Below are 27737 nucleotides of genomic sequence, written 5' to 3'. Positions count from 1 at the left end.
ACAATTTTGAAACATCGCTTACCCGCAGTCGATCCAAGATAAAGATTAGTTCTTCATCAGAACAGATCTGAAGAAATATAACTTTACATCATTTGCTTATTGATGGAGATCCTCTGCAGTGAATGGGTGCCATCAAGTAATGTCTTGTGAAGTGAAAGGCTGCAAGTCTGTAATCAATTTTTCATTTTTTTGGTCAATTGCTCCTTTAACTAATTCTCCCTAATTTCTTTACTAATGTGCAAGTAGAACTCAATAAATATCAAGCAGTTGCATTTAATTGTTTCTGTGGGTTTTTGTCTCGTTCCACGTATCAGATGTGAATTTTCTGAATTAAATTCCTGAAGATTTTCGGTAAACTTTGGATCTGCGTAAATAAAAAAGGTGCTTTGCTTTTTTCATTCCATTATGTTATTGGAGGAAATAAATAGAAAAATTTGCTAATCGAGTTGTTATAAAACAAACAGTAAAATAATTCAAAGACGAGTGTGCCAAAGAAAGATGTTTTTTGTCAAAAAGTCTATTTCATGAAATTACAAAGCTTATATAAGCAGAAGCAATACAAATACAAAATTCTTTATAGAGTAACCCGTGACGGTGATTGGTCCACACTAAGGAGATGCTTTCATTTTTTTAACGCCCCAAAACTGGACTGGTATGAGATGGCAGCTTCGAATGTTGTTTCCTTCATCTTGACGAATTTTCTCGAGTTGCAGTTAACTGCAGTCCTTATGTCCTCGTCTTGGAAAATATCTTTGGAAAGTAGTACTTCAATAGCACTCCTAACATTTGAAAAAATATTAAATCAAAAACATCATTGTAAACAAAGACCTGGTTTAGGAGTATATACAGTATTTAAGTATGTTTTATATTCATTTTTATTGTTTAATGTTGTTCAGCATGTAATGTTATCAAATTGAGAAATAAGTCAATGGCAATTCAGGAGTGAAGTGTCCAAATTTGAAGGGTCTGGCTCCAGACATGCACCTGAATTCTCAGACACCTGCACTTCCACAAGTGACGTCCCCTTGCAGTCTTTAAATTAATTAATCAATAAATCATTTTAAGAGCATGTCTGCAGCCAGACCCTCCTCATTTGGACACTTCACTCCTGAATTGCCAGCAAATACTCAGGAACCCGCACAAAACAGACACCATGCATTAAAACAATAAAACTTCAAAGAGAGCAAACAACATCCCTCTCCACACACATTAACCCTTTCGCACATGAGTTTAAAATATTCTAGCTGAGCCCCCGGCGTGAGTTTTTTTTAGACTACCGTTATTTTAGAGTATACCGCCTTATTGTTTCCATGGCGACGCGTCATGCTTGTCATGTGACACAACGCAGCTACAATACATCTGTATGCACATGGATCGCTTTTATTTAGTTATACCTCACTGCAAAAACCCCAAATCTTGCCAAGAGTATTTTTCTAATTTCTAGTCAAAATATCTCCTCACACTTAATATAAGACAAAATCACCTGTGCATGGGCTGGACTCCCAGGAGAGGAGTCTTGGCGACACTGGTCGCGCGGTTCAAACCTTGGTGATGCAGGTGTCTGAGCTCACTCAACAGTTCCAGCTACTACGAGCTCCCACTGCGCCGCCCACACTGCATGTTCTCCCAGTACCATCGGAGACCCCCTCCCATCTGGAACCACGTCTCCTTATCCCGGAGACGTACTCGGGTGAGCCTAACTTCTGTAGAGCATTTCTAACCCGCTGTGACATGCACTTTTCCCTACAGCCCAGAACCTTTGCTAGCGAAAGGGCCAAGGTGGCCTTCGTGTTGATGCTACTCTCTGGGAGGGCGGCACTATGGGGGACAGCGGTGTGGGAGAACCAGGATCCATGCTGCGCCTCGTTTCAGGCACTCTCCGCCGAGATGAGACGGGTCTTCGATCGGGCTGTCACAGGACGGGAGGCGGCCAGGAGGCTGGCGGAGTTACGCCAGCACGAGATTCAATCGAGTTCCGGACCCTGGCGGTGGAGTGCCATTGGAACGAGGAGGTGCAGTGGGACATGTTCCTGCATGGGCTGGCTGACCGCGTCCAGAAGGAGATCTACGCCCTGGATCTCCCCACATCTCTCAATGGACTTATCAAGCTGGCCTTGCGGGTTGACGCACATCTGACACGGATGGAGAGGGGACCGGCAGACGCACGATTCAGCGGCGGGGACGCGGCCAGCCCCTCCTACGATCACGAGCCCATGCAGGTAGGGCGAGCTCGGCTTTCCCGGGAGGAGAAGGAGAGGTGGAGGTCCCTTGGCCTGTCCCTCTACTGCGGGGGAGCCGGACATCAAGCCCACACCTGTCCGGTAAAAGGGCCAGAACCGGTAGTATGTATGGTGCTACTATTGGGTGGGATCTCCGCCGAGAAGACCTCATCACCATCATCAACATCCTCTACGCTCCTCCAGGTAAGACTGAGGGGGTCAGGACAGACCCACCACTGTCAAGTACTACTGGACTCAGGGGCAGAGGGTAATTTCATGGACAGCACATTGGCACACAAGCTCCACATTCCCCTCATACCCCTTCCGCACCACATCACTGTTCACGCCCTCAATGGACAGCAACTCCCTACCATCTCACACATCACTGAAGACATCACACTCATCACATCTGGCAATCACTCCGAGACTATTTCCTTTCACATCCTTGACTCTCCCCTGGCACCCATTGTCCTTGGGCACCCTTGGCTCCTCCTCCATAACCCCAAAATAGACTGGTCCTCAAATTCCATTCTATCCTGGTGTAAAAAGTGTCATGAGTCTTGTTTAGTGTCTGCCTGTCCGTCTGTGTCTATGTCTGTGTTACAGGAGGAGGCGGTGGATTTATCTAACGTGCCTGCGGAGTACCTCCATCTGAAGGAAGTGTTCAGTAAGTCTCGTGCTGCTTCTCTTCCTCCGCATTGTCCCTACGACTGTGCCATAGATTTATTGTTAGGTAAGTCTCCTCTTAAAAGGCAAATTATATTCATTTTCTGTTCCGGAAAGGGAGGCTAAGGAGAAATATATTTCTGATTCTCTAGCTTCGAAGTTCATCCACCCTTCCTCTTCTCCTGCGGGGGCGGGATTCTTTTTTGTGGGAAAGAAGAACGGATCACTGCGACCTGGTATTGATTACCGGGGACTGAACAACATCACGGTAAAGAATACTTATCCTTTGCCGTTGATGTCTTTGGCCTTCGAGAGGTTGCAGGGAGCATCAATTTTCACAAAACTGGACTTACGCAATGCGTATCATTTGGTTCGGATCAGGGAGGGGGATGAATGGAAGACCGCTTTTAACACCCCCAGAGGGCACTTTGAATATTTGGTTATGCCCTTCGGGCTTTCCAACTGCCCAGCGGTCTTCCAGGCACTCATCAACGATGTGTTGCGAGATATAATTGATCAGTTCATTTATGTCTACCTGGACGACATATTGATTTTTTCTTCTTCTCTCCAGGAACATGTGCAGCACGTCCGACGAGTGCTTCAGAGTTTGCTAGAGAATGGGCTTTTTGTCAAGGCAGAGAAATGCGAGTTTCATGCACAGTCAATTCCATTTCTGGGGTATATCGTGTCGACTGAGGGAATACGCATGGATCCCGAGAAAGTTAAGGCTGTGGTAGAGTGGCCAAGTCCAGATTCCCGTAAGGCCCTACAGAGGTTTCTGGGGTTAGCTAACTTCTATTGGCGTTTTATTCGCAACTTCAGCCAACTAGCCGCACCTCTGACCACCTTGACCTCTGCCAAGACTGCGTTCTGGTGGTCAGACACAGCTGAGGCTGTGTTTGCCAAACTGAAGAGCCGTTTCATTTCAGCCCCTATTCTGATTACCCCTGACCCTACATGTCAGTTTATGGTGGAGGTCGATGCGTCGGAGGTGGGGGTAGGAGCGGTGTTATCACAACGTTCTCCCTTAGACGAGAAGGTCCATCCTTGCGCGTATTTTTCATATCGTTTATCTCCTGCAGAACGAAATTACAATATTGATAACCAAGAATTGTTGGCAGTTAAGATGGCATTGGAGGAATGGCGACACTGGTTAGAAGGATCGGGGGTTCCTTTTATAGTATGGACTGACCACAAGAATTTAGAGTACATTAGCACCGCCAAAAGGTTGAACTCCAGGCAGGCTCGATGGGCACTTTTTTCGGACGTTTTGACTTTACTATCTCGTACCGCCCGGGTTTCAAAAATATCAAACCCGATTCTTTGTCACGTATTTTTGACCATTCCGAACGCCCGTCCACTCCCAAGTGTATTTTTCCTAAGACATAAGTGGTCTCCACTCTCACATGGGAGATCGAATCGAAGGTCAGAACGGCCTTAGAAGGGGTAACGCCTCCAACCGGGTGCCCACCGAACCGCTTATTTGTGCCGGAGGGATTTAGGTCCAACGTTATCCAGTGGGGACATTGCTCTAATGTAGCTTGCCATCCAGGGGTTAACCATACTAGATTTTTTCTCAAGCAACGATTCTGGTGGCCAATTATGGCTCGCAACATTCACAGTTTTGTTTTGGGTTGCTCGGTTTGTGCCACTGGTAAGACTTCCAATCGGCCCCGATGGGTTACTCCAACCGCTGCCGGTTCCTTCGAGACCCTGGTCCCACATCGCTCTAGATTTTATTACCGCCCTCCCGCCCTCTCAGGGCAACACGGTAGTTTTTAACCATGGTGGACCGGTTCTCGAAGGCAGCCCACTTTATTCCCTTGCCCAAATTACCCTCAGCGTTGACCGTCGTAGACCACGTCTTTCGTTTACATGGCCTCCCGATAGATGTGGTTTCTGACAGGGGACCCCAATTTGGGTCAAAATTTTGGCGAGAATTCTGTAGACAACTAGGAGCGACTGTAAGTCTGTCCTCAGGGTTTCACCCCCAGAGCAATGGTCAAACCAAGAGAGCCAACCAAGGTTTGGAAAGGGTGATGCGATGTTTGGTCTCCAAGAATCCTTCCTCCTGGAGCCAACAATTGTCTATGGTGGAGTACGCCTACAATACCTTACCAGTATCAGCTACGGGCTGAGTGTACTTTTGAGTGTAGTGTAGGTTACCAGCCACCTATTTTTCCCAGAATGGAATCCGAAGTTGCGGTCCCCTCCGTTCACACCTTCATCCAGAGGTGTCACCGCATTTGGACTAGAGCCCGCGAGACTCTACTCCAAGTGGGGGCACGCACCAGGGCCAAAGCCGATCGCCACCGGTCAAGGCCTCCCATATACGTCGTTGGTCAAAGAGTGTGGCTTTCTACCAAAAATATTCCTCTCCGTTCCGTATCTAAAAAGTTGGCTCCCAAATTTATTGGCCCGTTTACTGTCGCCAAAATCATTAGTCCAGTGGCAGTCCGCCTTAAACTCCATCCTGCTACAGGAGAATTCATCCCGCCTTTCACATATCCAAAATAAAGCCTGTATTTCATTCTTCCATTAATCCACCTACCCCGGTCCCCCCCCGCCGCGACTCGTAGATGGGGAGACCCCCTATTCGGTCAATCGCATTCTGGACTCTAGACGGAGGGGACGCGGATTTCAGTACTTGGTGGACTGGGAGACTTACGGTCCGGAGGAGAGAAGTTGGGTACCTGCTAGGGACATCCTGGATCACTCCCTTATCGATGATTACAATCGACAGGTAAGAGATTCTGGGGACGCCAGGAGGCATCCTTAGGAGGAGGGGTACTGTCACAGTTCATGAATGCACCGTCTCCAGCTGTATTCATGTTACGTCATGTTGATTGTTTCATGTGGGTGATCAGACGATCAGCGGCAGGTGCATCTCATTCCAACTGCCTATTTAACACCCTGTCTTTCGTCTCTTGTTTGTCAGATCATTGTTTGAGGTCCTCCGTGTTAGGTGTCTGTTCTGATTCTCATGTTCCTGCTCTTGCTTGTCTCTTGTTCGGTCGTCTCTGGATTGTTCCTCTCTCACATGGATTATCTTCACCTCTCACGGATCTACCACCACCGTCATCTCTACCAGCGCACTCAACCCACCTACTCACCAGTCTGTGCTGCCATCGAGGTCCCTGTGTCACTCTACAACCTTCATCCATCTCATCTCATTACAATAAACTCTGGCAACTTGCATTTACCTCCTGTCTTCCATACCAAACCGTCACATTAGCCTTGAAAGAGTTGAGAGAGCAACTCTTTCAATATTTTCTATATCAATGCTAACAGCATTAACCTCCCCAGAGGAAGACAGCATTGTAGCATTGAGCTCTCATTCGGAGGGGAAGAAACCGCAGTGCAGGTTTCCAATCCCCAAGTAAGAGCACCAGATTTAGGAAGTGATGATGGAGAAGGGGAGTGTCACAAGTTGTGGAGCAATTCGGGTGAGGAAAGACGATCACGTCTATTTTAATAATCATAATACAACAAACACTATATAACCATATAAAAGCTATTCATGTGAGGACATTTAAACTAAAGGATTTTTAACAGTGTTGCCAACTTAGCGACTTTGTCGCTAGATTTAGCGACTTTTCAGACCCCCATACGACTTTTTTCCAAAAAAGTGACTAGCGACAAATCTAGCGACTTTTTTTGACAGACCTTATTTAGTCTCTGAGACTCTCCGGTACTGCCGCACGAGCTTTCTCTCTCTCTCTCTTTCTCACGCCTCTCTCTCTCTGCATCTGCTATGTTCAACAAGCAGAGAGGAGCAGTACTTTCAGTTAAAAAAATATATTCTGTTGCTTCTAACTATATTTTACATACAAGTATAGCCGAAATCACAGTACAATCATTATCTTAATCTTATGTGTATGTGATTTCATTAGACAATGTCGTGAATAGGATTTTAGTGCATAGATTAACATCTTTGAGAGCTGATTATGTAGTCTTAATAGACGCGTTTCAGTCATTATAATATTAATTCCGTTGTCGGACAACAGAAACATTCAAATATAATAATAAAAAACTTTTATTGAGAATTTTGACTGCCTTAAAATGCAGTTCATGAGCACAGAAAGGGCAAGATAATATGACGCACTTACGTCATGAATATGCGAATTAGCATATGACGTCATCTAGCAACATTTAGCGACTTTTCAGGCAGGGTTTAGCTACTTTCCATTGAAAGAAGTTGGCAACACTGATTTATACTCGGTTAATTTGATTCACTACTCCACTGACCTGATGCAGAAACATAGTTGAAGCAGACCGATATCGTCTCTGTGGAATGAAGTTCACGTAAGGTAATGTAAAAAAAGCTTTTGAGCTTGGGAAGTCTCAGGCACCGTCTGCCCCACTTAGTATCATTTATACAAGCCTGCTAAAGCCATGCACGGGATATTAATATATGCTGCTTACTTTACGGCTTAAAATAATCTAGAAAATGGTAAAGTTGCATGTCCTGTTTTGACATAAGACAAAATATATGATTAGGCCTCCTCGTTTCAATTAAAATAAATTCTACATCCTAAAAGCAAGCTGGAGACACAGCCATAAAAAGGTAAAAGAGTTGATAAACTGAACCTTATGTGTGAAATGTATTGAACATGGGCACGTCTTCAGAAGCACTGTATAAATTGAGAACCGACACAGACACGACAGACTGTTCTGCATAGTTTTCTCAGTTTATTGTCTCTTGATAATAAATTCAAAATTCTGGCAATCAAAACCCCAAGACTTTGAGAGTGATTCTTCATAGACATGGCAGAAGCCACCACATTTGGCACCCAACGCGAGGCTGGAAAGGAGCAGAGGGTGGAGGACCACTTTTTGCTGGCTTGACGAACAACATCAATAGTGGCCACTAAACAATACGGTAGGCAGTTTTTTGCTTACAGTATCATTCAAAATAACAGTATTGTTCAAGAAATTAGCAGTAGATTCTCAGAAAACAAACAAGACCCAGCATTCATGATATGCACGCTCTTAAGGCTGTGCAATTGGGCAATTAGTTAAAAGGGGTGTGTTTAAAAAAAAATAGCAGTGTGGCATTCAATCACTGAAGTCATAAATTTTGTGAAAAAAACAGGTATGAATCAGGTGGTTCCGATTTAAGGATGAAGCCAGCCTGAGGAAAATGGGTCGTTCAAGACAAAGTTCAGAAAAACTTTGATTAAAAAGTTGATTGGAGAGGAGAAAACCTATAGGTGCACGAGGTGCAAAAAATTGTAGGCTGTTAAAATGATCTCCAATGCCTCAAAATGGAGAGCAAAACCAGAGAGACGTGGAAGAAAACGGAGAATGGATCGAAGAATAACCAGAATGGCAAAGGCTCAGCCAATGATCAACTCCAGGATGATCAAAGACAGTCTGGAGTTACCTGTAAGTACTGTGACAGTTAGAAGACGTCTGTGTGAAGCTAATCTATTTTCAAGAATCCACCGTGAAGTCCCTGTGTTAAAAAAAGGCATGTGCAGAAGAGGTTACAATTTGCCAAAGAACACATCAACTGGCCTAAAGAGAAATGGAGGAACATTTTGTGGACTGATGAGAGTAAAATTGTTCTTTTTTGGTCCAAGGGCCACAGACAGTTTGTAAGATGACCCCCAAACTCAGAATTCAAGCCACAGTACACAGTGAAGAATGGTGGTTCAAGCATCATGATATGGGCATGTTTCTCCTACTATGGTGTTGGGCCTATCAGTTTGCATATGTCAAAATACTTGAAGAGGTCATGTTGCCTTATGCTGAAGAGGACATGTCCTTTAAATGGTTGTTTCAACAAGACATTGACCCCAAACACACTAGTAAATGAGCAAAGTCTTGGTTCCAAACCACAAAAATTAATGTTATGGAGTGGCCAGTCCAATCCCCGGACCTTAATCCAATCGAGAACTTGTGGGGTGATATAAAAAATGCTGTTTCTGACGCATAACCAAGAAATGTAAATAAATGGTGGAATGTTGTTAAAGAATAATGGAGTGGAATGACAACTGAGAGGTGCCACAAGTTGGTTGACTCCATGCCACACATATGTGAAGTAGTTTTTAAAAAATTGTGGTCATACAACTAAATATTAGTTTAGTGATTCACAGGATTGCTAAATCCTAGAAACAAAAACGTTTGTACAAAATAGTTTTGAGTTTGTACATTCAACAGCACACACTGCTGTTTTTTTGAACACACCACTTTTAACTAATTGCCCAATAGCACAGCCTTAAGAGTGTGCATATCATGATTGCTGGGTCCTGTTTTTTTTTCTGAGAATCTACTGCACCTACTGGTAACTTGTTTACCACGTAGCAATAAAAAATATACTAAAAACCTGGATTATTCTGGATAGTCACATTGTACTGCTATTATTTTGAACAATACGACATGTGAAAGAATGGACACCTTCTAATATTGAAGTTTTGAAGGGGTGTTTAGATTGCACTGATTGGAATATGTTTTTGAATACATCTTCTGATTTGAACGATCAGGTGGTTACCATTTCTAAATATATAACTTTCTGTGTTGATTGTTATACCTACGAAAAAGATCACTCTGTATCCTAATAATAAATCCTGGATTACGAAGGAGTTAAAATGCATATTGAACGAGAAGAGAATATTTTTTGTGGGAACCAATGAGGAGAAAAAAAAAACAGATAAATAGGGAAGTAAAAAGAGCAATTAAAATCGCTAAAAATAATTATAAAAATAAGATTGAGGATGTGTTCATGCAAGGTAATCTCAAAGCTGCCTGGAAAGGAATTAAGAGTATGGCTGCAGTGAGTAGAGTAGTACCACAGATCCACATTCCAAGTGGAAACATTGACAATGATTTAATTCTATCTAATGAGTGTAATAACTTTTTGTCTCGTTGGGATACATCCTCGGCCATTGATGACATAACCATTTTTAAAAAGACCTTGAGTATTTCTAATAATTTAAAAATTAATTTATCTAATATATCAAGACAGCTGAAGGCCACACCGCTTAACAAGGCCCCAGGTCCAGATGGGATATGTAGTAGAACACTGAAATACTGCGCTGACCAGCTCAGTGAAGTTCTCCAGTTACTTTTCAGTCGTCATTAGATCAAGGGTTGGTACCTGATTTGTGGAAAAGTTCAATTATTGTACCGATACCTAAAAAAACTAAACCAAATTCCTTGAAAGATTACCGTCCAATCGCCTTGACCTCCTTAGTTATGAAGATTTTTTAAAAAGAGATCAAGAGGTATATGATGACCGTTGCTGGACCACTTTTAGATCCGCTGCAGTTTGCATATCACGCTGGAAGAGGCTTAGATGATGCAAAACTGTTCTTGATAAATACTCTTAGTCGTCGTCTGGAAAACAGCGGAGCTTTTGCGCGGCTTTTGTTTGTAGATTTTTCATCTACATTTAATCTTTTGCAACCTGTAATGTTGGGGCAAAAACTTATTAGTCAGTTTAATCTTAATCATGGATTAGTTTTATGGATTATGAACTTTTTATCAGACAGACAACAAAGGGTAAGGATTAATGAGGTGTTATAAGATGTTGTAAATATCTCCACAGGTACCCCACAAGGGTGTGTGCTCTCTTCTATTTTGTTTATATTATATACAAATGACTGTCAGAGTTTGCAAGATAACAGTTACTTGGTAAAATATGCAGATGATACGGTGTTGCTCTCCTTGCTTTCACATTCAGATCAGGAATATGGTTCTGTTTTGTACAATTTCATCTCTTGGTGCAGTAATATGAAACTAGATCTGAATGTCTCAAAAAATAAAGAGATGATTAATAATTTTAGTAGGAGGACATTAGCCATTAGCACTTCAAACGATAGTCATTTAATGGCACACATGTAGAAGAAGTAGAACAATATAAGTACCTGGGTATGGTTTTTGACAAGTTAAAGTTTGATCACAATTCTGAGGCAATCATCAAAAAGTCACATCAAAGATTGTTTGTGCTGAGAAAACTGAATTATTTTAATGTACAGAGAGTTGTTCTTAAGTCTTTTTATAATTCATTTGTTGAAAGTATTTTGTCTTTTTCTTTCATTTGTTGGTTTTCTTCATAGTCTATAAAAAAAAAAATTGGTTGCAAGGTTAGCACGTGCTCTAAAATCATGGGTGTCCCCTTAAGAAGCCTTACTTCCTATTATGAACAGCAGGTGATGAGGATGGCACACAAAATATTAAGAGATAGTACTCACCCGCTGCACTCAGACTTTGAGTGGATGCCCCTGGGGCGACATTTAAGAGCAAATAAATGCTCTACTAATCGTTATAAATTTACTTTGTTGCCTGGAGCAATACGGTTATGTAACACATATTTGACTTTAGTTTTTTATTTTATTTATTTCATTTTTTAAAATTTGTTTATTTATTTGTTTATTTTCTTCCTTTGTATTATGTGTCATAATTGTATATCAAGTGTTTTATGTGAGGCACCATTTAAGCTCAAATTAATTACCCCACGGGGATCAATAAAGCTCTAAACTGAAATACTGTGTATAATTTGTATATAAAAGTTGTTTGAGTCGGCCGGTGGTATAGACACTCGAAAATGCTCCTCCAAATTTAAAGAACAAAAAGAAAAAGGGTTTTGATTCCAGAAAAAAAAAACTGCATACACATATTTTGTAAAATGTTAGGAAGGCCTTGATAGGTGACCTAAATTAAGACTAAATGGTTGTCAAGTCCTACTCTTGTTCAAGTTCCAAAAGACACATGGACGACTCAAATTTCCAGCTCAATCAATTTATTTTTTTATTTTGGTCTGTTCGTTAAATTAGGTTGTAAACCTAAAAGGTCCACAGGTAAGTATGCAGGTGAATATATTGGGGTCTTGGCCTTCGGTGTATAGGTAAGTATGCAAGAAAGATACACAATCCTTAACTTCGATTCTCGTCCAGGTAAACCCTACGGATGGAGTTTGCAGGTGAGTATGCAAGAGCGATGCACTGGTATTTCACTCGGGACGTACAGGTAAGTATGCAGAAGGACAACTGGGTCTTTACTTTGGACGTACAGGTGAGTATACAAGGGCAACTAGAGCTTGACTCTGGGCATACAAGTAAGTATACAAGGACAATATGCTGGCTCTTAGCTTTAGACGTACAGATGGGCATACAGGGGCAACTGGAGCTTTGCTCTGGGCATGCAGGTGGGTATACAGTGACAATACTGAATGGATACAACTCACAGACCCTCGAAGAGGTGGATGTCAGGCTTAAGCCCTTTTCAGCTCGGGAGTCTAGAGAAGGTGTATACGTCACGACAACTGTGGTCTTCTTCACCGGGGCAGACTTCCCAGACCAACACTCAACACGGTCACCTCCAACCGTGGAAACACTCCCACGACGAATCAGAGCCTCAAGCTCAGACCTGTAGGACTGGTAACAGACAGACAGAGTTCCTTCACAAATTTACTTAGCTTCAGTGAATATATGGAGAAAGACCCCACCTCTCGAATTTGACCAAGAGTGGATAGAAGTACAGATTGAAGTTGCTGCACGTTGGGCCTTCCACGGCCTCAGCTGGTGCCACCACGCTGGGTGACTTCAAGTAGGTTTGTGCCACCGGGTATGTACCTCAGGAACGACTCGAACGCTTCCCTCTCCTCTCTTCAAGACAACGGACCAGAGATATAGACAGGTTGCGAACCACAAACAGGTATTCATACACAAGGGCTTCACAGCTGGATGTTCATATAGCAGCCAACACTTCTCTCAGTCGTCATCCCCCACAATATGCACACTGTTCCTTACTTGCTATTGTTGACACGTCACCACTCGGCGGAGTAGGAGTCCAAAGCCACGAGCGGGCATGTATATAAAAGACAGTCGCCTTACAACACCGGTGCACGTTCTTCTCCACAGGGTTTTCTCTCCCAGCCTAGAGGGTGATTACTGACGACATGACACAGCATGACACTGCAGACTTCAAGTGTACACACAGCAAAGAAAAGGACTCACCCACTGCACTCCACACACTCACAGTGAATTAGGGTCAAAAGCACATAGGACCGGGGATTAGTTCTTGGACGTTGGGGGCACCGATGCAGCAGACGGCCAGAGGAAACGTCACAGCCACGACAAGGCACCAGACTCCTTTTTCGCTAGTTCCGGCTCACCCACCAATCCTATTACGGTGGGGCCGCTCACACTGGTCTCAACTCACAAGAGGTATATGGATATTCCACACTTGCAAAATAACTGTTGACTCGATGAATATTTCAGTGTACTCACACTTTCATTAACACTGGATCTTTCCACTTCTCTTCCAGAGAACCGACATCCGACACAACAGGCAGCAAGATCTCCTTCCTGCAATCCTAGCAGATCTTCAATGTGTGTTAACTTCACATCACACAATGCATTTGAACACAATGCTCCAATAAAGATATTCGTATAGTCAGCCCTGTGTGTGTATCTCTCTTTGCCCAAGCTCCACAGTACACCATACACTCTCTCTCCCTCCAACTCTCTCCTCCGCTCCGTTGCACCCACAATAACTACTGGGAATCACCAACACTTCCTATGTTTCTGATTATTTATGTGTTTCCTCTTCCTCGAATTGCCCAATCAGTGATCGCCACGCTCACAAGACACCTGTTCCCAATAACACGCCGATTTGGGTTCGTCGGTGTTCCCGGAAGCGGCGGTGTTTGCAATATATGGTCTGGGCGGAACTAATCTTCCTCATTTTTCCGTCACAGTCACTCCGTCACAAATGCGTAACTTAAACAATCTACACAGCAATTAAATTACAATTAAACATAGCTTCAACATGTTATACAGCATTCCAAATACCATGAAAGTAAATAAAACAGTTCACTGACCATTGGCAGTTTGCAATCTTTGTACATTACCGCCATCTACTGGATCACATTGGGAAGTCATAAATAAATTAATATATATATATAAAAAAATAATAATAATAATAAAAAAGGATATCAGAGCCCAAGCTTCAGCTAGCGCTGCGTGTTCAGCTCCTCCAGCTTCAACTTCAGCTCAAACCCCCGGAAAAATAAATAAATAAATATTGGGCTAAAGTCTTCTTTCTAATTGTGTTTCTTTTATAGACTCTATCACTGCTTTGGTTGTAGACTGTGTTCCAGGTAGACTCAACAGGTTGCTCAAAGTAATAGAGTTCTTTGTTACCCTCTTAAATATTTCTCTTTTTTCAGAGTACTGCCTACATGTCAGAAGTACATGCTTCACGGTTTCTGTTTCCGTACAATATGGACACATTCCTGTCTCATGTTTCCCTATTGTGTGTAAGCCGCTGCTCAGTCCTGTATGTCCTAACCTTAACCTGGTGAACCAGGTTTCCTCCTGTCGTGAAAATGAGCTGATCATTTTAACTGTTACATTCTGTTGAATACTATATAAATGCCTACCTTTTTCCCCCTTATCCCATTTATCTTGCCAGAGTTTATGAATACCATCTTTAATTATTGTTTTCAATTCTGATTTGCTAAGTGGAACCTGTACTTCTACTTGTTCTGCTTTAAGTGCTTCTTTTGCCAACTCGTCTGCCCTCTCATTGCCCTCAATAGCTGTGTGCGCTGGAACCCAAGTGAACTGTAATATTAGCTTCTGTTGAGTTATCCTGAAAATCATCTGATTTCACAGTCTGAATGCTAGTTAGGGAGGACATAGAGTCTGAGCAAATAACAGATTTATATGGCTTCACTTCTTCTACCCACTGTAGTGCCATTATGATGGCCATCATCTCTGCAGAGAAGATTGAGAGGTGGTTTGAGGTTCTTTTTTGTATTCTAACTTTATATTTAGGAATGTATACCGCCACACCTGTTTTACCTGCTGGTTCTTTGGATGCATCTGTAAATATTTGTACTGTGTCATCATACATTACTTCTATGTATTGCTGTACACTTTGATACAATCCCGTCTTGATTATATTTTTAGCTTCTAAATTAACTACAGGATAGCAGAAAAACCAAGGTGGAATTGTGCTCAATTTAACATTTTTACTGCAAGGTATAGTACTGATTCCCATGTCAGCTGCCTCTTTATTGCTGTTCCATCCAAAACTACTGTTCACAATGCGACCATATTCCCAGCATTCTTCTAACACCGGTTTTGTAGGATGTGTATTTTCATGCCCTTGTAAGTTTACCCAATATGCAAGAGAAAGTTTTAACCTCCTAAGATTTAAAGGCATCTCCCCTACTTCTACTTGCAGCGCTGGGATAGGTGATGTTCGGAAGGCTCCACTACACAGCCGGAGAGCTTTGGCCTGCACCCTGTCCAGTTCAGCTAATGTAGTTTTTGCTGCTGTTTTATATACTGTACTTTCATAATCAAACACTGATCGGATTAATGCAATATAAATTATTTTCAAAGAAGAGCCTGACACCCCCCAGTTATACCCTGAAAGACACTTTAAAATATTGATTGCTTTCTTACATTTGTCTACCATTTTCTTAACATGATTTTTAAAAGTAAGTTTACTATCAAACCACACACCAAGATATCTTAACTCATTAACCTGTTTGAGAGATTGTCCATATATCTTAAGATCTATTGTGGGTTTTACCCTTTTCTTAGAAAAACAGGTGAATTGCGTTTTTTCCACTGACAGGTGGAACCCCCAGTCAAATTACCATTTTCCAACCTGACTAATTGCTGTTTGCATCCTTTGCTTTAAATTGTCAATATTATGGCCCCTTACCCACAATGCTCCATCATCTGCATATAATGCCCTGTTTATTCTTTGGTTCACTCCATCAAACACATCATTAATCATTATATTAAACAGAATTGGACTGCATACACTACCTTGTGGGGTGCCATTTTCTATTGTGTATGTGCTTGATGACTCAGACCCTATCCTGACCTCTATAGTTCTACCCTTTAAAAAATCTTTGATCCAGTTTAACAATTTACCTCCTATTTCCATTTTATTCAGCTTAATTAAAAGTCCTTCTTTCCACAGCATATCATAAGCCTTCTCTATATCAAAAAAGGTTGCCAAAACAGATTCTTTGTTAACTTGTGCTTTACGTATCTCATTCTCCAGGTAGACTACAGGATCCATAGTTGTTCTTCCATTACGAAATCCACTCTGCTATGGTGTGATCAGCCCTCTGCTTTCTAATTTGTACACTAACCTTTTAGTAATCATCCTCTCCATGAGTTTACAAAGGTTAGACGTTAATGCTATTGGTCTGTAACTTTTGACATTCATTTTATCCTTTCCTGGTTTTCCTATAGGGACTATTACTGAGTGTTTCCACCCAGTAGGCAGTTTTCCTTGTTCCCAAATTTTGTTATATAAAACCAGTATCAAATTTTTTGCCTCATCAGATATTTCTTCAATCATTTTATAGCATATCCCATCTCTCCCTGGTGAGGTATTTTTAACACCTATCAATGCTCTTTTTAGTTCAAACAGTGTGAAATCTGCATCTAGTGAACTCTCCCCCGCCATTTTCATCCCCAGCATATCATTATTTTCTTCAATGATCCTCTTTCTTATATCTAGCTCTTCACCGGAGAGGTTCTGTGAGCTATGTATGCTTACAAAGGATTTTGCAAGCATCTCAGCTTTTTCTCTACTGGTTACTGCCTCAGTGAAATTATCTCTTAATACTGGTAGTGAAAAGTCTTGCATCATTGGATCTCTCATTTGCAAGGTTAGCTGCCATGAAGAGAAAAGTTTGGAATTTACTCCATGTGAAAACAGCATTTCCACCAAGGTTGCTCAATGCCCACTTTACTACTTTGACAGCTGCCTCTGCTGCACCATTCCTATGGGGAGAGTCTGCAGGGTGGATCTCCCACGACCATTCGGTACCATGCTTGGCAGCTGTGTCTTCAAGTTCAGACTTTTTTACTCTATTAAGGAATTTGTGGAGCTGTTCCAGTGCAGGTCTGGCTCCCACAAAATTAGTGCCAGGATCTGACCAGAGTTTTCTGGGGTGTCTTCTCAGTGAAGTGAACCTTTGATAGGCTAGTAGGAATCCTTCAGATGACATGTCACTCACCACTTCAGAAGCCATGCAGCAGAAGACTATTCCCCATACTTTGAGTCTAGTTCTTTTCTTGACCTTATCTGTCACTTCATAAGGGCCGAACAGGTCCATTGTGGTGAATTCAAAAGGTGCAGCTGGGCCTGTTTGCTCTAGAGGCAGGTCAGCCATGATTTGTCGACACTGTTTTGCCTTGTTTTTCCTGCAGACCACACAGCTGTCAACCATTTTCTTGGCAAGTACACAGCCTTTAATTACCCAGGATTTGTTCCTCATCCGGAGAAGAGTTCCTGCCACTCCCTCGTGGTTTGCTTTGTGGTATTCTTGTGCCAGCAATGTAGACACCCATGCTTCAAATGGTAAAACTGGCACTGCTCGCTTATCTTCTTTGAACGTCTGATTTCTACCTCCACAAACTAGTAGTCCAGAATTCACATCTTTGTATACTGCCAGCCTGCTTAGAGTTGTGTCTGAAGAAACTGTACCCTTTTGAGCTGCGAGGAAGATGGTCCATTTTGCCATGTGGAATTCTCCTTCAAATCTTCAGGAGAACCTCCTCTTGTTATAATGTCAGCTATGTTTAGATCTCCACAGATCCACCACCAGTCTTGCACTAGGCCAGCTTTCTGGATTTCACCCACTCTATTTGCAAAGAATGTTTTATACCCATAACCGACTCTTTGAATGGCTCCTAAGACCGTTTGACTGTCAAGTAGGTGGAACCATCTCTCAATCTTCATTCGAGCATGCTTTTCCACATACTTCCTGATCCTGGCTGCGAAGACCAGCACCACAGATCTCCGCTTTTACAGCTTCACCCTTCTGATCCAGGGGTGTCAGCTTGGCTTTTGATTCAACGAATCTAACTTCAGTGCCTTGACTTGTCTCCCATCTTAAGTACATCACAGCTCCATAGGTTTGGTCACTTCCATCAGAGAAAGTAATGCCCCAAGGTTTCCCTTCCCAGCCAGCTGGTGTGAGGCTCCTGTGGAATTTCACCTGTCCAAGCTGCACATATTCTTCAAAAAGCTGTATGGCTTCTTCTCTGAGCCTTTCTGAGAGAGGTTGGTCACAGTTTTCTTGGGTTAGTTTCCCACCCCCTCCCCCTTGGAATGCTTTTCTTACAAGAATTGCTCCCTTCTGTTTGGCGGGTGTAACTAAACCAATAGGGTCATACAGTCCAGCTACTTGACTTAAGAGAGCCCTTCTAGTCAGTGGCTTAGGGGTTTCAGTTCTTACCTCCTCCTTCAGAAGATATTTTCCAACTCTTATCTTCTTCTTCCTTTTGGAAAAGTTAACGGAGATTAACATGTAGAGCTGGTCTTCATCCACTTGGTCACCGATACCCAAGGCTTTGTTGTCTTCATCCCTCATTTGATTTGGAAGAATTACATTTTTTCCTTGTGTCTCTGTTAAACCCTCCTTCTCCACTCCTTGCCTCCCACTTTGCCCTGACCTGACCCATGGTTTGAGGAAGAAACCTCCAGCTTTCAAAATCTCTTCAACATTTGCTGTAATTTTGTTAAGCTTATTTAGGTCATTTTGGGAGGTTAAGAGGTCATCTACATAACTGTCCTCGTTCTATGACTCTATGCTCATCCTCCAAGTGAAGAGAGTTGGGCAGGCGTGCGGTTTCTCTCATAGCCAACTGAGCAATGCAACCAGCAGGTCTGTCCCCAATGTTGACTCTGGTTATTGCATATTCACTAATCTCTTCATCTGGGCTGTCCCTCCAGAGGAACCTATGAAGATGCATCTCACGCTCCTCGAGCCATACAGAGTTGTACATCTTTTTGATATCTCCTAGAGATGCATACGTCCCTTCTCTGAACCTCAGCAGGACAGCTCTGATAGGGTTGAGAACGTCTGGTCTCTTCAGAAAAAGATCATTCATACCAACGCCTTTGTATTCCTGGCTACTATTCCACACAATACGAATTGGTGTTGTTACCGAATGAGGGTTCGGCGGCACCAGGTGGCTTACGTACCACAATGGTCCGTTCCATTCGTCCATGATTTTGTTGGTGAGTTTTATGGCTGCGCCTCGTTCGACCATTACACGGATCTGGGTAGCATATGCGATTTTCCAGGCTGGCTTAGTTGCTTTTCAGTCCTCAAAAAACAAGCCTGGACTGCACCTTTGTTGTTTGGGAGAGAGGCTGGATCTACCGTCCAAGGATACTTAGCATCCCAATGTGGAGCTGGTGTGTGAGCATCCCCCTTCTTGTAGGTGAGGCCTCCTTTAATGATCTCCAGTTCCCTCTCCTCTGCCAGGGTCATTTCTTTTCCTCCTGGTGGACAGTTTCCACATCAGCATCCTCCACATCTTGGCTCACATGCAGCTCCGATGCTGTCCCAGTACCACCACTCAACAACTCACGGTTACTGGCAGCTGTATATTTGGCCTGAACCCCATCCTCCTGCCATAGCTGGGCTGTGTCAGTTCTTGGACTTGCAATTTCTTGATATTTGACAGCTGCTGTCCTCATGGAGCGAGCAAAGTGCATTTTGGACTCATATGCTGCAACCTCCACCTCTTCAAATAAGTAGGGGTGCGCTCCACCTACTGTCTTCCCCAATGGACCCTCCCATAAGATGTGGTCTCCAGTGATTTTTACCCTCTGGGGAGCGAGTCTTCCCTCTTGATGGCCAATGAGAAGGCCTCTTCTGGCCTTTCCAATTCTTTAAGTTTGACTTCTGGGAAGAATTCTCTCAACTTCTCAGGTTCAATTACTTGATGCACTCTTGCGATTTCATCCAAGCCGTAGCAGATCATTTATGAGCTCTCTCGGTTCCTTTAGGTGTCTTGACTCTGACTTTGAGGAGATACATTTGAGTGTTCACTTCCATGGCCATACCACCAACCCCATGCACAACTAAAGTTATCTTCTCATGTCTTTCAGCAGCCTTATGGGTTATGCAGTTTGTATCTGAAGCAAGCTCAATTAAAGTCCCAATCTTCTGTCCTGCGTTTGCAGTAACTTGCATCAACATCATGATGACAGGAATTTCAGCGAGCCCATTCCTCTGCAGTAGCTCCGACTGAATAAAACGCCGATAGAAGTTAGCGAACCCCAGAAACCTCTGTAGGGCCTTACGGGAATCTGGATTTGGCCACTCTACCACAGCCTTAACTTTCTCGGGATCCATGCGTATTCCCTCAGTCGACACGATATACCCCAGAAATGGAATTGACTGTGCATGAAACTCGCATTTCTCCGCCTTGACAAAAAGCCCATTCTCTAGCAACCTCTGAAGCACTCGTCGGACATGCTGCACATGTTCCTGGAGAGAAGAAGATAAAATCAATATGTCGTCCAGGTAGATATAAATGAACTGATCAATTATATCTCGCAACACATCGTTGACGAGTGCCTGGAAGACCGCTGGGCAGTTGGAAAGCCCGAAGGGCATAACCAAATATTCAAAGTGCCCTCTGGGGGTGTTAAAAGCGGTCTTCCATCAATAAATCTATGGCACAGTCATAGGGACGATGCGGAGGAAGAGAAGCAGCACGAGACTTACTGAACACTTCCTTCAGATGGAGGTACTCCGCAGGCACGTTAGATAAATCCACCGCCTCCTCCTGTAACACAGACATAGACATAGACGGACAGGCAGACACTAGACAAGACTCTTTTTACACCAGGATAGAATGGAATTTGAGGACCAGTCTATTTTGGGGTTATGAAGGAGGAGCCAAGGGTGCCCAAGGACAATGGGTGCCAGGGGAGAGTCAAGGATGTGAAAGGAAATAGTCTCGGAGTGATTGCCAGATGTGATGAGTGTGATGTCTTCAGTGATGTGTGAGATGGTAGGGAGTTGCTGTCCATTGAGGGCGTGAACAGTGATGTGGTGCGGAAGGGGTATGAGGGGAATGTGGAGCTTGTGTGCCAATGTGCTGTCCATGAAATTACCCTCTGCCCCTGAGTCCAGTAGTACTTGACAGTGGTGGGTCTGTCCTGACCACCTCAGTCTTACCTGGAGGAGCGTAGAGGATGATGATGATGGTGATGAGGTCTTCTCGGCGGAGATCCCACCCGATAGTAGCCCCATACATACTACCGGTTCTGGCCCTTTTACCGGACAGGTGTGGGCTTGATGTCCGGCTCCCCCGCAGTAGAGGGACAGGCCAAGGGGACCTCCACCTCTCCTTCTCCTCCCGGGAAAGCCGAGCTCGCCCTACCTGCATGGGCTCGTGATCGTAGGAGGGGCTGGCCGCGTCCCCGCCGCTGAATCGTGCGTCTGCCGGTCCCCTGGATGTGGTGCTGGGTAAGCACCTCTTCTCCATCCGTGTCAGATGTGCGTCAACCCGCAAGGCCAGCTTGATAAGTCCATTGAGAGACGTGGGGAGATCCAGGGCGTAGATCTCCTTCTGGACGCGGTCAGCCAGCCCATGCAGGAACATGTCCCACTGCACCTCCTCGTTCCAATGGCACTCCACCGCCAGGGTCCGGAACTCGATTGAATCTCGTGCTGGCGTAACTCCGCCAGCCTCCTGGCCGCCTCCCGTCCTGTGACAGCCCGATCGAAGACCCGTCTCATCTCGGCGGAGAGTGCCTGAAACGAGGCGCAGCATGGATCCTGGTTCTCCCACACCGCTGTCCCCCATAGTGCCGCCCTCCCAGAGAGTAGCATCAACACGAAGGCCACCTTGGCCCTTTCGCTAGCAAAGGTTCTGGGCTGTAGGGAAAAGTGCATGTCACAGCCGGTTAGAAATGCTCTACAGAAGTTAGGCTCACCCGAGTACGTCTCCGGGAACAGGAGACGTGGTTCCAGCTGGGAGGGGGACTCCGATGGTACTGGGAGAAAATGCAGTGTGGGCGGCGCAGTGGGAGCTCGTAGTAGCTGGAACTGTTGAGTGAGCTCAGACACCTGCATCACCAAGGTTTGAACCGCGCGACCAGTGTCGCCAAGACTCTCCTGGGAGTCCAGCCCATGCACAGGTGATTTTGTCTTATATTAAGTGTGATGAGATATTTTGACTAGAAATTAGAAAAATATTCTTGGCAAGATTTTGAGTTTTTGCAGTGAGGTATAACTAAATAAAAGCGATACATGTGCATACAGATGTATTGTAGCTGCGTTGTGTCACATGACAAGCATGACGCGTCGCCATGGAAACAATAAGGCGGTAAACTCTAAAATAATGGTCGTCTAAAAAAACTCACGCCGGGGGCTCAGCTAGAATATTTTAAACTCATGTGCGAAAGGGTTAATGTGTGTGGAGAGGGATGTTGTTTGCTCTCTTTGAAGTTTTATTGTTTTAATGCATGGCGTCTGTTTTGTGCGGGTTCCTGAGTATTTGCTGGCAATTCAGGAGTGAAGTGTCCAAATGAGGAGGGTCTGGCTGCAGACATGCTCTTAAAATGATTTATTGATTAGTTAATTTAAAGACTGCAAGGGGACGTCACTTCTGGAAGTGCAGGTGTCTGAGAATAGAGGTGCATGTCTGGAGCCAGACCCTTCAAATTTGGACACTTCACTCCTGAATTGCCATTGACTTATTTCTCAATCTGATAACATGACATGCTGAACAACATTAAACATTAAAAATGAATATAAAACATACATAAATACTGTATATAATCCTAAACCAGGTCTTTGTTTACAATGATATTTTTGATATAATATTTTTTCTAATAGTAGGAGTGCTATTGAAGTACTACTTTCCAAAGTTATTTTCCAAGACGAGGACATAAGGACTGCAGTTAACTGCAACTCGAGAAAATTCGTCAAGATGAAGGAAACAACATTCGAAGCTGCCATCTCATACCAGTCCAGTTTTGGGGCGTTAAAAAAATGAAAGCATCTCCTTAGTGTGGACCAATCACCGTCACGGGTTACTCTATAAAGAATTTTGTATTTGTATTGCTTCTGCTTATATAAGCTTTGTAATTTCATGAAATAGACTTTTTGACAAAAAACTTCTTTCTTTGGCACACTCCTCTTTGAATTATTTTACTGTTTGTTTTATAACAACTCGATTAGCAAATGTTTCTATTTATTTCCTCCAATAACATAATGGCATGAAAAAAGCAAAGCACCTTTTTTATTTACGCAGATCCAAAGTTTACCAAAAATCTTCAGGAATTTCATTCAGAAAATTCACATCTGATACGTGGAACGAGACAAAAACCCACAGAAACAATTAAATGCAACTGCTTGATATTTATTGAGTTCTACTTGCACATTAGTAAAGAAATTAGGGAGAATTAGTTAAAGGAGCAATTGACCAAAAAAATGAAAAATTGATTACAAACTTGCAGCCTTTCACTTCACAAGACATTACTTGATGGACTGGAGTCGTGTGGACTATTGTGATGTCTTCAAGATCAGCTGTTTGAGCTTTCATTCTGATGGCACCCATTCACTGCAGAGGATCTCCATCAATAAGCAAATGATGTAAAGTTATATTTCTTCAGATCTGTTCTGATGAAGAACTAATCTTTATCTTGGATCGACTGAGGGTAAGCGATGTTTCAAAATTGTAATTTTTTGGTCAACTATTCCTTTAATGCAAGACAATAAGACATTTACAATTTTACATGAAACGTAAATGCTGGTGTGTATTTCTTCACACACACATAAGGCTTTTTAATATGACAGGGGCTGTCATTCCAGTTGCTCGAGGCTATAGCAGGAAGGAAAAAAGTCTATTATTGTTACAGTATAAGTATTCTGATCAAATGTAATGCTTCTTAAGGTAATACTGCCAATTCTATTCCTTTACCATTTCATAAACATTAGGTGAAGTTAAAATACAGTTCTACATTCGGCTGGTTATTGGATAAAAATAACAAAGATATAAATAGTGATGATATTCCATAAACATTTAAAACACTCACGTTGATAGTTCATCATAAGACAGTGCTCGTTTCTATTGGTATTGTCAGGTTGTGAAGGAGCCCATATCTCTTGGTCCAGTTTTGATCCATCACTCCAGAGCCATGTTCCCTCCTGTGAACAGAACACCATAAAGGACACTCCGTTTCCATCACACACCTACATGGCATTATTTGATATTCGTTAATATAAAAAAACATGTTCACACCAACCATTTGGATCACAAGTTCACGATGTTAACGCATCAAAAACATGTTTGTGTTTCTCTATAGAAACCAGTAGACCTACCATGCCAAACATATCAGCTGTATCCTAATCTTACTTTTTATTCTATGACATAACTCAAAAACAACTACAATATACAAAAGAAAAAGAAAAAGAATGGCCATTGACAAGTACGCTAAACAAATGTAAAACAAACATACTGAAACAGCGTCATAGCCTCCTATCCAGGCCTCAGTTGCAGCTTGAGTTTGATATTTAATCATGAACTGTACGAAGGTGTACTCCTCATAACTGTGTACAGAGGCCAGGTTCCCATCGTAGCCCAAACACTGTTTCTAAAGAGAGTAGGACATAAAAACTATTGTTAACTAACTGAAAATTTCAAGACTTAGAAATGAAGGAATCCCTATGATAAGATGGCATCTCATACCTCTGCATCAATCCAGGAACGCTGAAAGTTAAAAAAGCGGAAGCATCTACCTTTATATGCAGACCATCCACTTTCACAGGTTTCTGTAAGAAAGATAAGTGAGTATTATTGCTGCCTTAAACCTCTAGTATTTTCATTAAACTGAGATCAGATTGATATTGTATGTACACGCACCTTGTCTGACCAGGGTACAGGTCCCTGTTTAAAATGTGTAAATAGCACAAAGAAATAAACAGAACAAAGAAACAAATTAAACAATGTTTAAGTTTGTAATTGTCCAGTTACAGAGACCATATAATCAAATGTAAAATAGCATTGCATAGTCTTCACTGTATAAATTAAAAAGAGTTGAATTCTTGTTAAAATGACAAAGTAATTTAGTGAAGGGCAGTGAGAGATCTTCTCTCATTAGATTTCATGGATTAAAATAAGGACATCGACAGCAGCTGGTAAATTAGGCGCAGTCACTTTAAGAGACAATGCATGTGCTTCCAAATTCTTTCTCAACTGTTTACATTCACTTAACTGGTAACCGACCGCCAAGACAGGTACAACATAATATTTTATGCATTTTTTCCGTTCAAGAGCAAGAAGAGGCAAAACTCAATTTGGTGTTGAAGGTCTGAGACGTGGCTCTCTGTGTGCACAGAACACAGCGCTCTGATGCTGAATTAAGCTTTTCACCTCTTTTTGTGTTTGTATGTTAATGTTTTTGTTCACTCAGGTGCAGACGGAGAACTCAGTTCGGTGTTTGAGCTCTGTCCACATCCGTGGGTCCCTATGATCATCACCACCTTTCACCCCACCAGTGACGACCCTGCTTTTGACACTATAACTAGACAGAACAAATGTAACACACTAAAATATCTCACCATCGCTTCTGCAATTAAGAGGTGCTGCCTCTGAAATAATAAAAGAAAAAAGAATATATATATATATTAAACATTTTAATAATCAGATTACAATTTTATGTCTAAATCCAAACTAACAATCTGTGGGATTTGAGGTAAACTGAACAAATTAAAAACTGGACCACATACACTTCACAACAATTACCTGAAGCATCCAGAGCAAAAGAGCAGAACAAATGTAACACTAAAAGACAGCATCAATATCTTACCATTGCTTGTGCCATTAAGAGGTGTTGCCTCTGAAATAATCAAAGAAAAATTATATGTGTGTGTCTGTGTCTGTGTCTGTGTCTGTGTGTGTGTGTGTGTGTGTGTGTGTTAAAAATTGTAATAATCAGATTACAATTTTATGTCTAAATCCAAACTAATAGTCTGTGGGATTTGAGGTAAACCACATGAATAGAAAACTGGGCCACATACACTTCACAATAATTACCTGAAGCATCCAGAGCAAAAGAGCAGAACAAATGTAACACACTAAAAGACAGCATCAATATCTTACCATTGCTTGTGCCATTAAGAGGTGTTGCCTCTGAAATAATCAAAGAAAAATTATATGTGTGTGTGTGTGTATTAAAAATTGTAATAATCAGATTACAATTTTATGTCTTAATCCAAACTAACAGTCTGTGGGATTTGAGGTAAACCACATGAATAGAAAACTGGGCCACATACACTTCACAACAATTACCTGAAGCATCCAGAGCAAAGAGCAGAAAGAAAGACAGACAAAGAGGCCAGACTGCCATTGTTCCTGAAATCAACCAGTACTACTGCACACCTGACAAAACATGAAGACAGAACAGTTTTTATTCATTATTAACCTGTTCTCAATATCCACATTCCACTATTGCCAGCTGTACAAGAGCCCTGTGCATCACTATGAAGAGGATATATATATATATATATATATATATATATATATATATATATATATATATATATATATATAAGCATTTCAAATTATCCATTGACTCAAGACACACTTTTATGAAACAGTAAAGTGTAAAGTTTTGAACGGCTGAAAAACCTCACCCTCTATGAAGTTAGTCACGTCCAAGTACTCTGTAGCTCTCTGCAGAACAACAAATGCTTGACTCTTCAAAACCAGATCATGACTCCCCTCTTTTTATTTGGTTCATACACAGAGGAGACTGCTGTCTGATTGGTTCCTGTCTCCAAAACCCACAACAAATCCTTATCTTACACCTAATCCCACACAGGAAAACCAGGAGAGTTATGATAAGAAATGAGATTTCAGCACCACACATTACATAACCTAAAATCAATACAAACATTTACTTGACTTGGTTATTTTATAACATTGTGTTAATAATGATTCTCTAGTCTTGTGGATGTTGTCAAATTTGACATTTCATTTGGTCACTGTCACTATGTTTATAGGCATTATTAACAGCTATAGCAAGAATGGAAAAGGGTTTTGTCTGTAATACTACATTGAGATCAGGAGAGAGATGAAGAACATACATCACGTGGGGAGTACATATTCACGTTGTGCTGTGAGGCTCCTTGAGCTCATCAAAACTATTCATTAGTTCCTCAAATGTTCATTTCCGTTACCTAACAGATTGGTGAGTTTTATTCTGTCGAAGGAAAAAAACTGAAATTCAGGATTCTATTTATATTCTATATCTTGGAATTTCCTTATGCCTCTGTAATAACTGGACAACATACAAACAAACTGATAGAAAATAGTGATTGAGAAAAACATTTTCACTTTGCTGTCCACAATGAATGCCAAGACAGTGCAAAACTATATACACACATACATATAGAATAATTGACGACGGGCCGTTGAATTATTATAAAAATAATTATATATATGAAAAAATATACATTTAGACTATGTGTATCTATATACAAGAGTATAGAGTAGGAATATAGAATGTGACAAATAGAAATATAGACTGTGTATATTTGTACATGCAAATGTACAGTATTAACAATAAAAAACAAATAGTGCAGTAATGTGCAAATTGAGTTCAACTACGTGATAACAAAAGCTGCAGTAATAGTAACAGATTTGAGATGAGGCTACATGAGTAATCTTTAATGTAATCAATAATCTTTACTTAATATCCTAATGATTTTTGGCATAAAAGAAAAATCTATAATTTTGACTCATACAATGTATTTTTTTCAGCAATTGCTGCAAATATACCCTTAAGAATTAAGACTGGTTTTGTGCTCCAGGGTCACAAATTATCGATCTGCTATTTAAATTGCTGCTTTTTCATCTGAGATTACATTTTAAAACGTATCTAATCCAAGAGCTTTCAAGCTACAACCACCAAACTTGGGATGGAATTATTTTTTCTAACTGGTCGAACTTAAAATTTTTTGTTAAACAGATGATCATCACTATGAAAAGTCCCACACACTTTCATTAAGGGGGTTGACACTTTTTTTCTACCGTAAGACTTATCAAGTGT

General features: G+C 42.0%; 1 protein-coding gene across 5 annotated transcripts; it reads right to left on the bottom strand.

Annotated features, from left to right (window-relative positions):
- Nucleotides 1-26465, bottom strand: LOC113070337 (galactose-specific lectin nattectin-like). 5 transcript variants are annotated; one of them, XR_003279901.1, is made up of 12 exons: nucleotides 26320-26465; nucleotides 25976-26065; nucleotides 25787-25816; nucleotides 25494-25523; nucleotides 25246-25275; nucleotides 24548-24571; nucleotides 24374-24456; nucleotides 24144-24278; nucleotides 23721-23832; nucleotides 23189-23506; nucleotides 22985-22986; nucleotides 1-95 (listed from the first exon to the last, which is right to left on the bottom strand). XR_003279901.1 is itself a non-coding variant. In XM_026243616.1 (10 exons), the coding sequence occupies exons 2-10, from the start codon at nucleotides 26031-26033 to the stop codon at nucleotides 23409-23411; spliced, it is 600 nt and encodes a 199-aa protein (XP_026099401.1). In that variant the 5' UTR covers nucleotides 26034-26065; nucleotides 26320-26465; the 3' UTR covers nucleotides 23024-23408. The 5 variants fall into 5 exon arrangements, 4 of the variants coding, with proteins under 4 accessions (XP_026099401.1, XP_026099402.1, XP_026099404.1 ...); XM_026243616.1 differs by lacking the exons at nucleotides 1-95; nucleotides 22985-22986 and having other exon boundaries at nucleotides 23024-23506; XM_026243617.1 differs by lacking the exons at nucleotides 1-95; nucleotides 22985-22986; nucleotides 25494-25523 and having other exon boundaries at nucleotides 23024-23506.
- Nucleotides 26466-27737: the final 1272 nt, after the last annotated feature.

This window comes from Carassius auratus, unplaced genomic scaffold (genome assembly GCF_003368295.1).
Source record: "Carassius auratus strain Wakin unplaced genomic scaffold, ASM336829v1 scaf_tig00003761, whole genome shotgun sequence".
NCBI classification, from domain to species: domain Eukaryota; kingdom Metazoa; phylum Chordata; class Actinopteri; order Cypriniformes; family Cyprinidae; genus Carassius; species Carassius auratus.
This window is presented reverse-complemented; position numbering and strand designations above follow the sequence as displayed.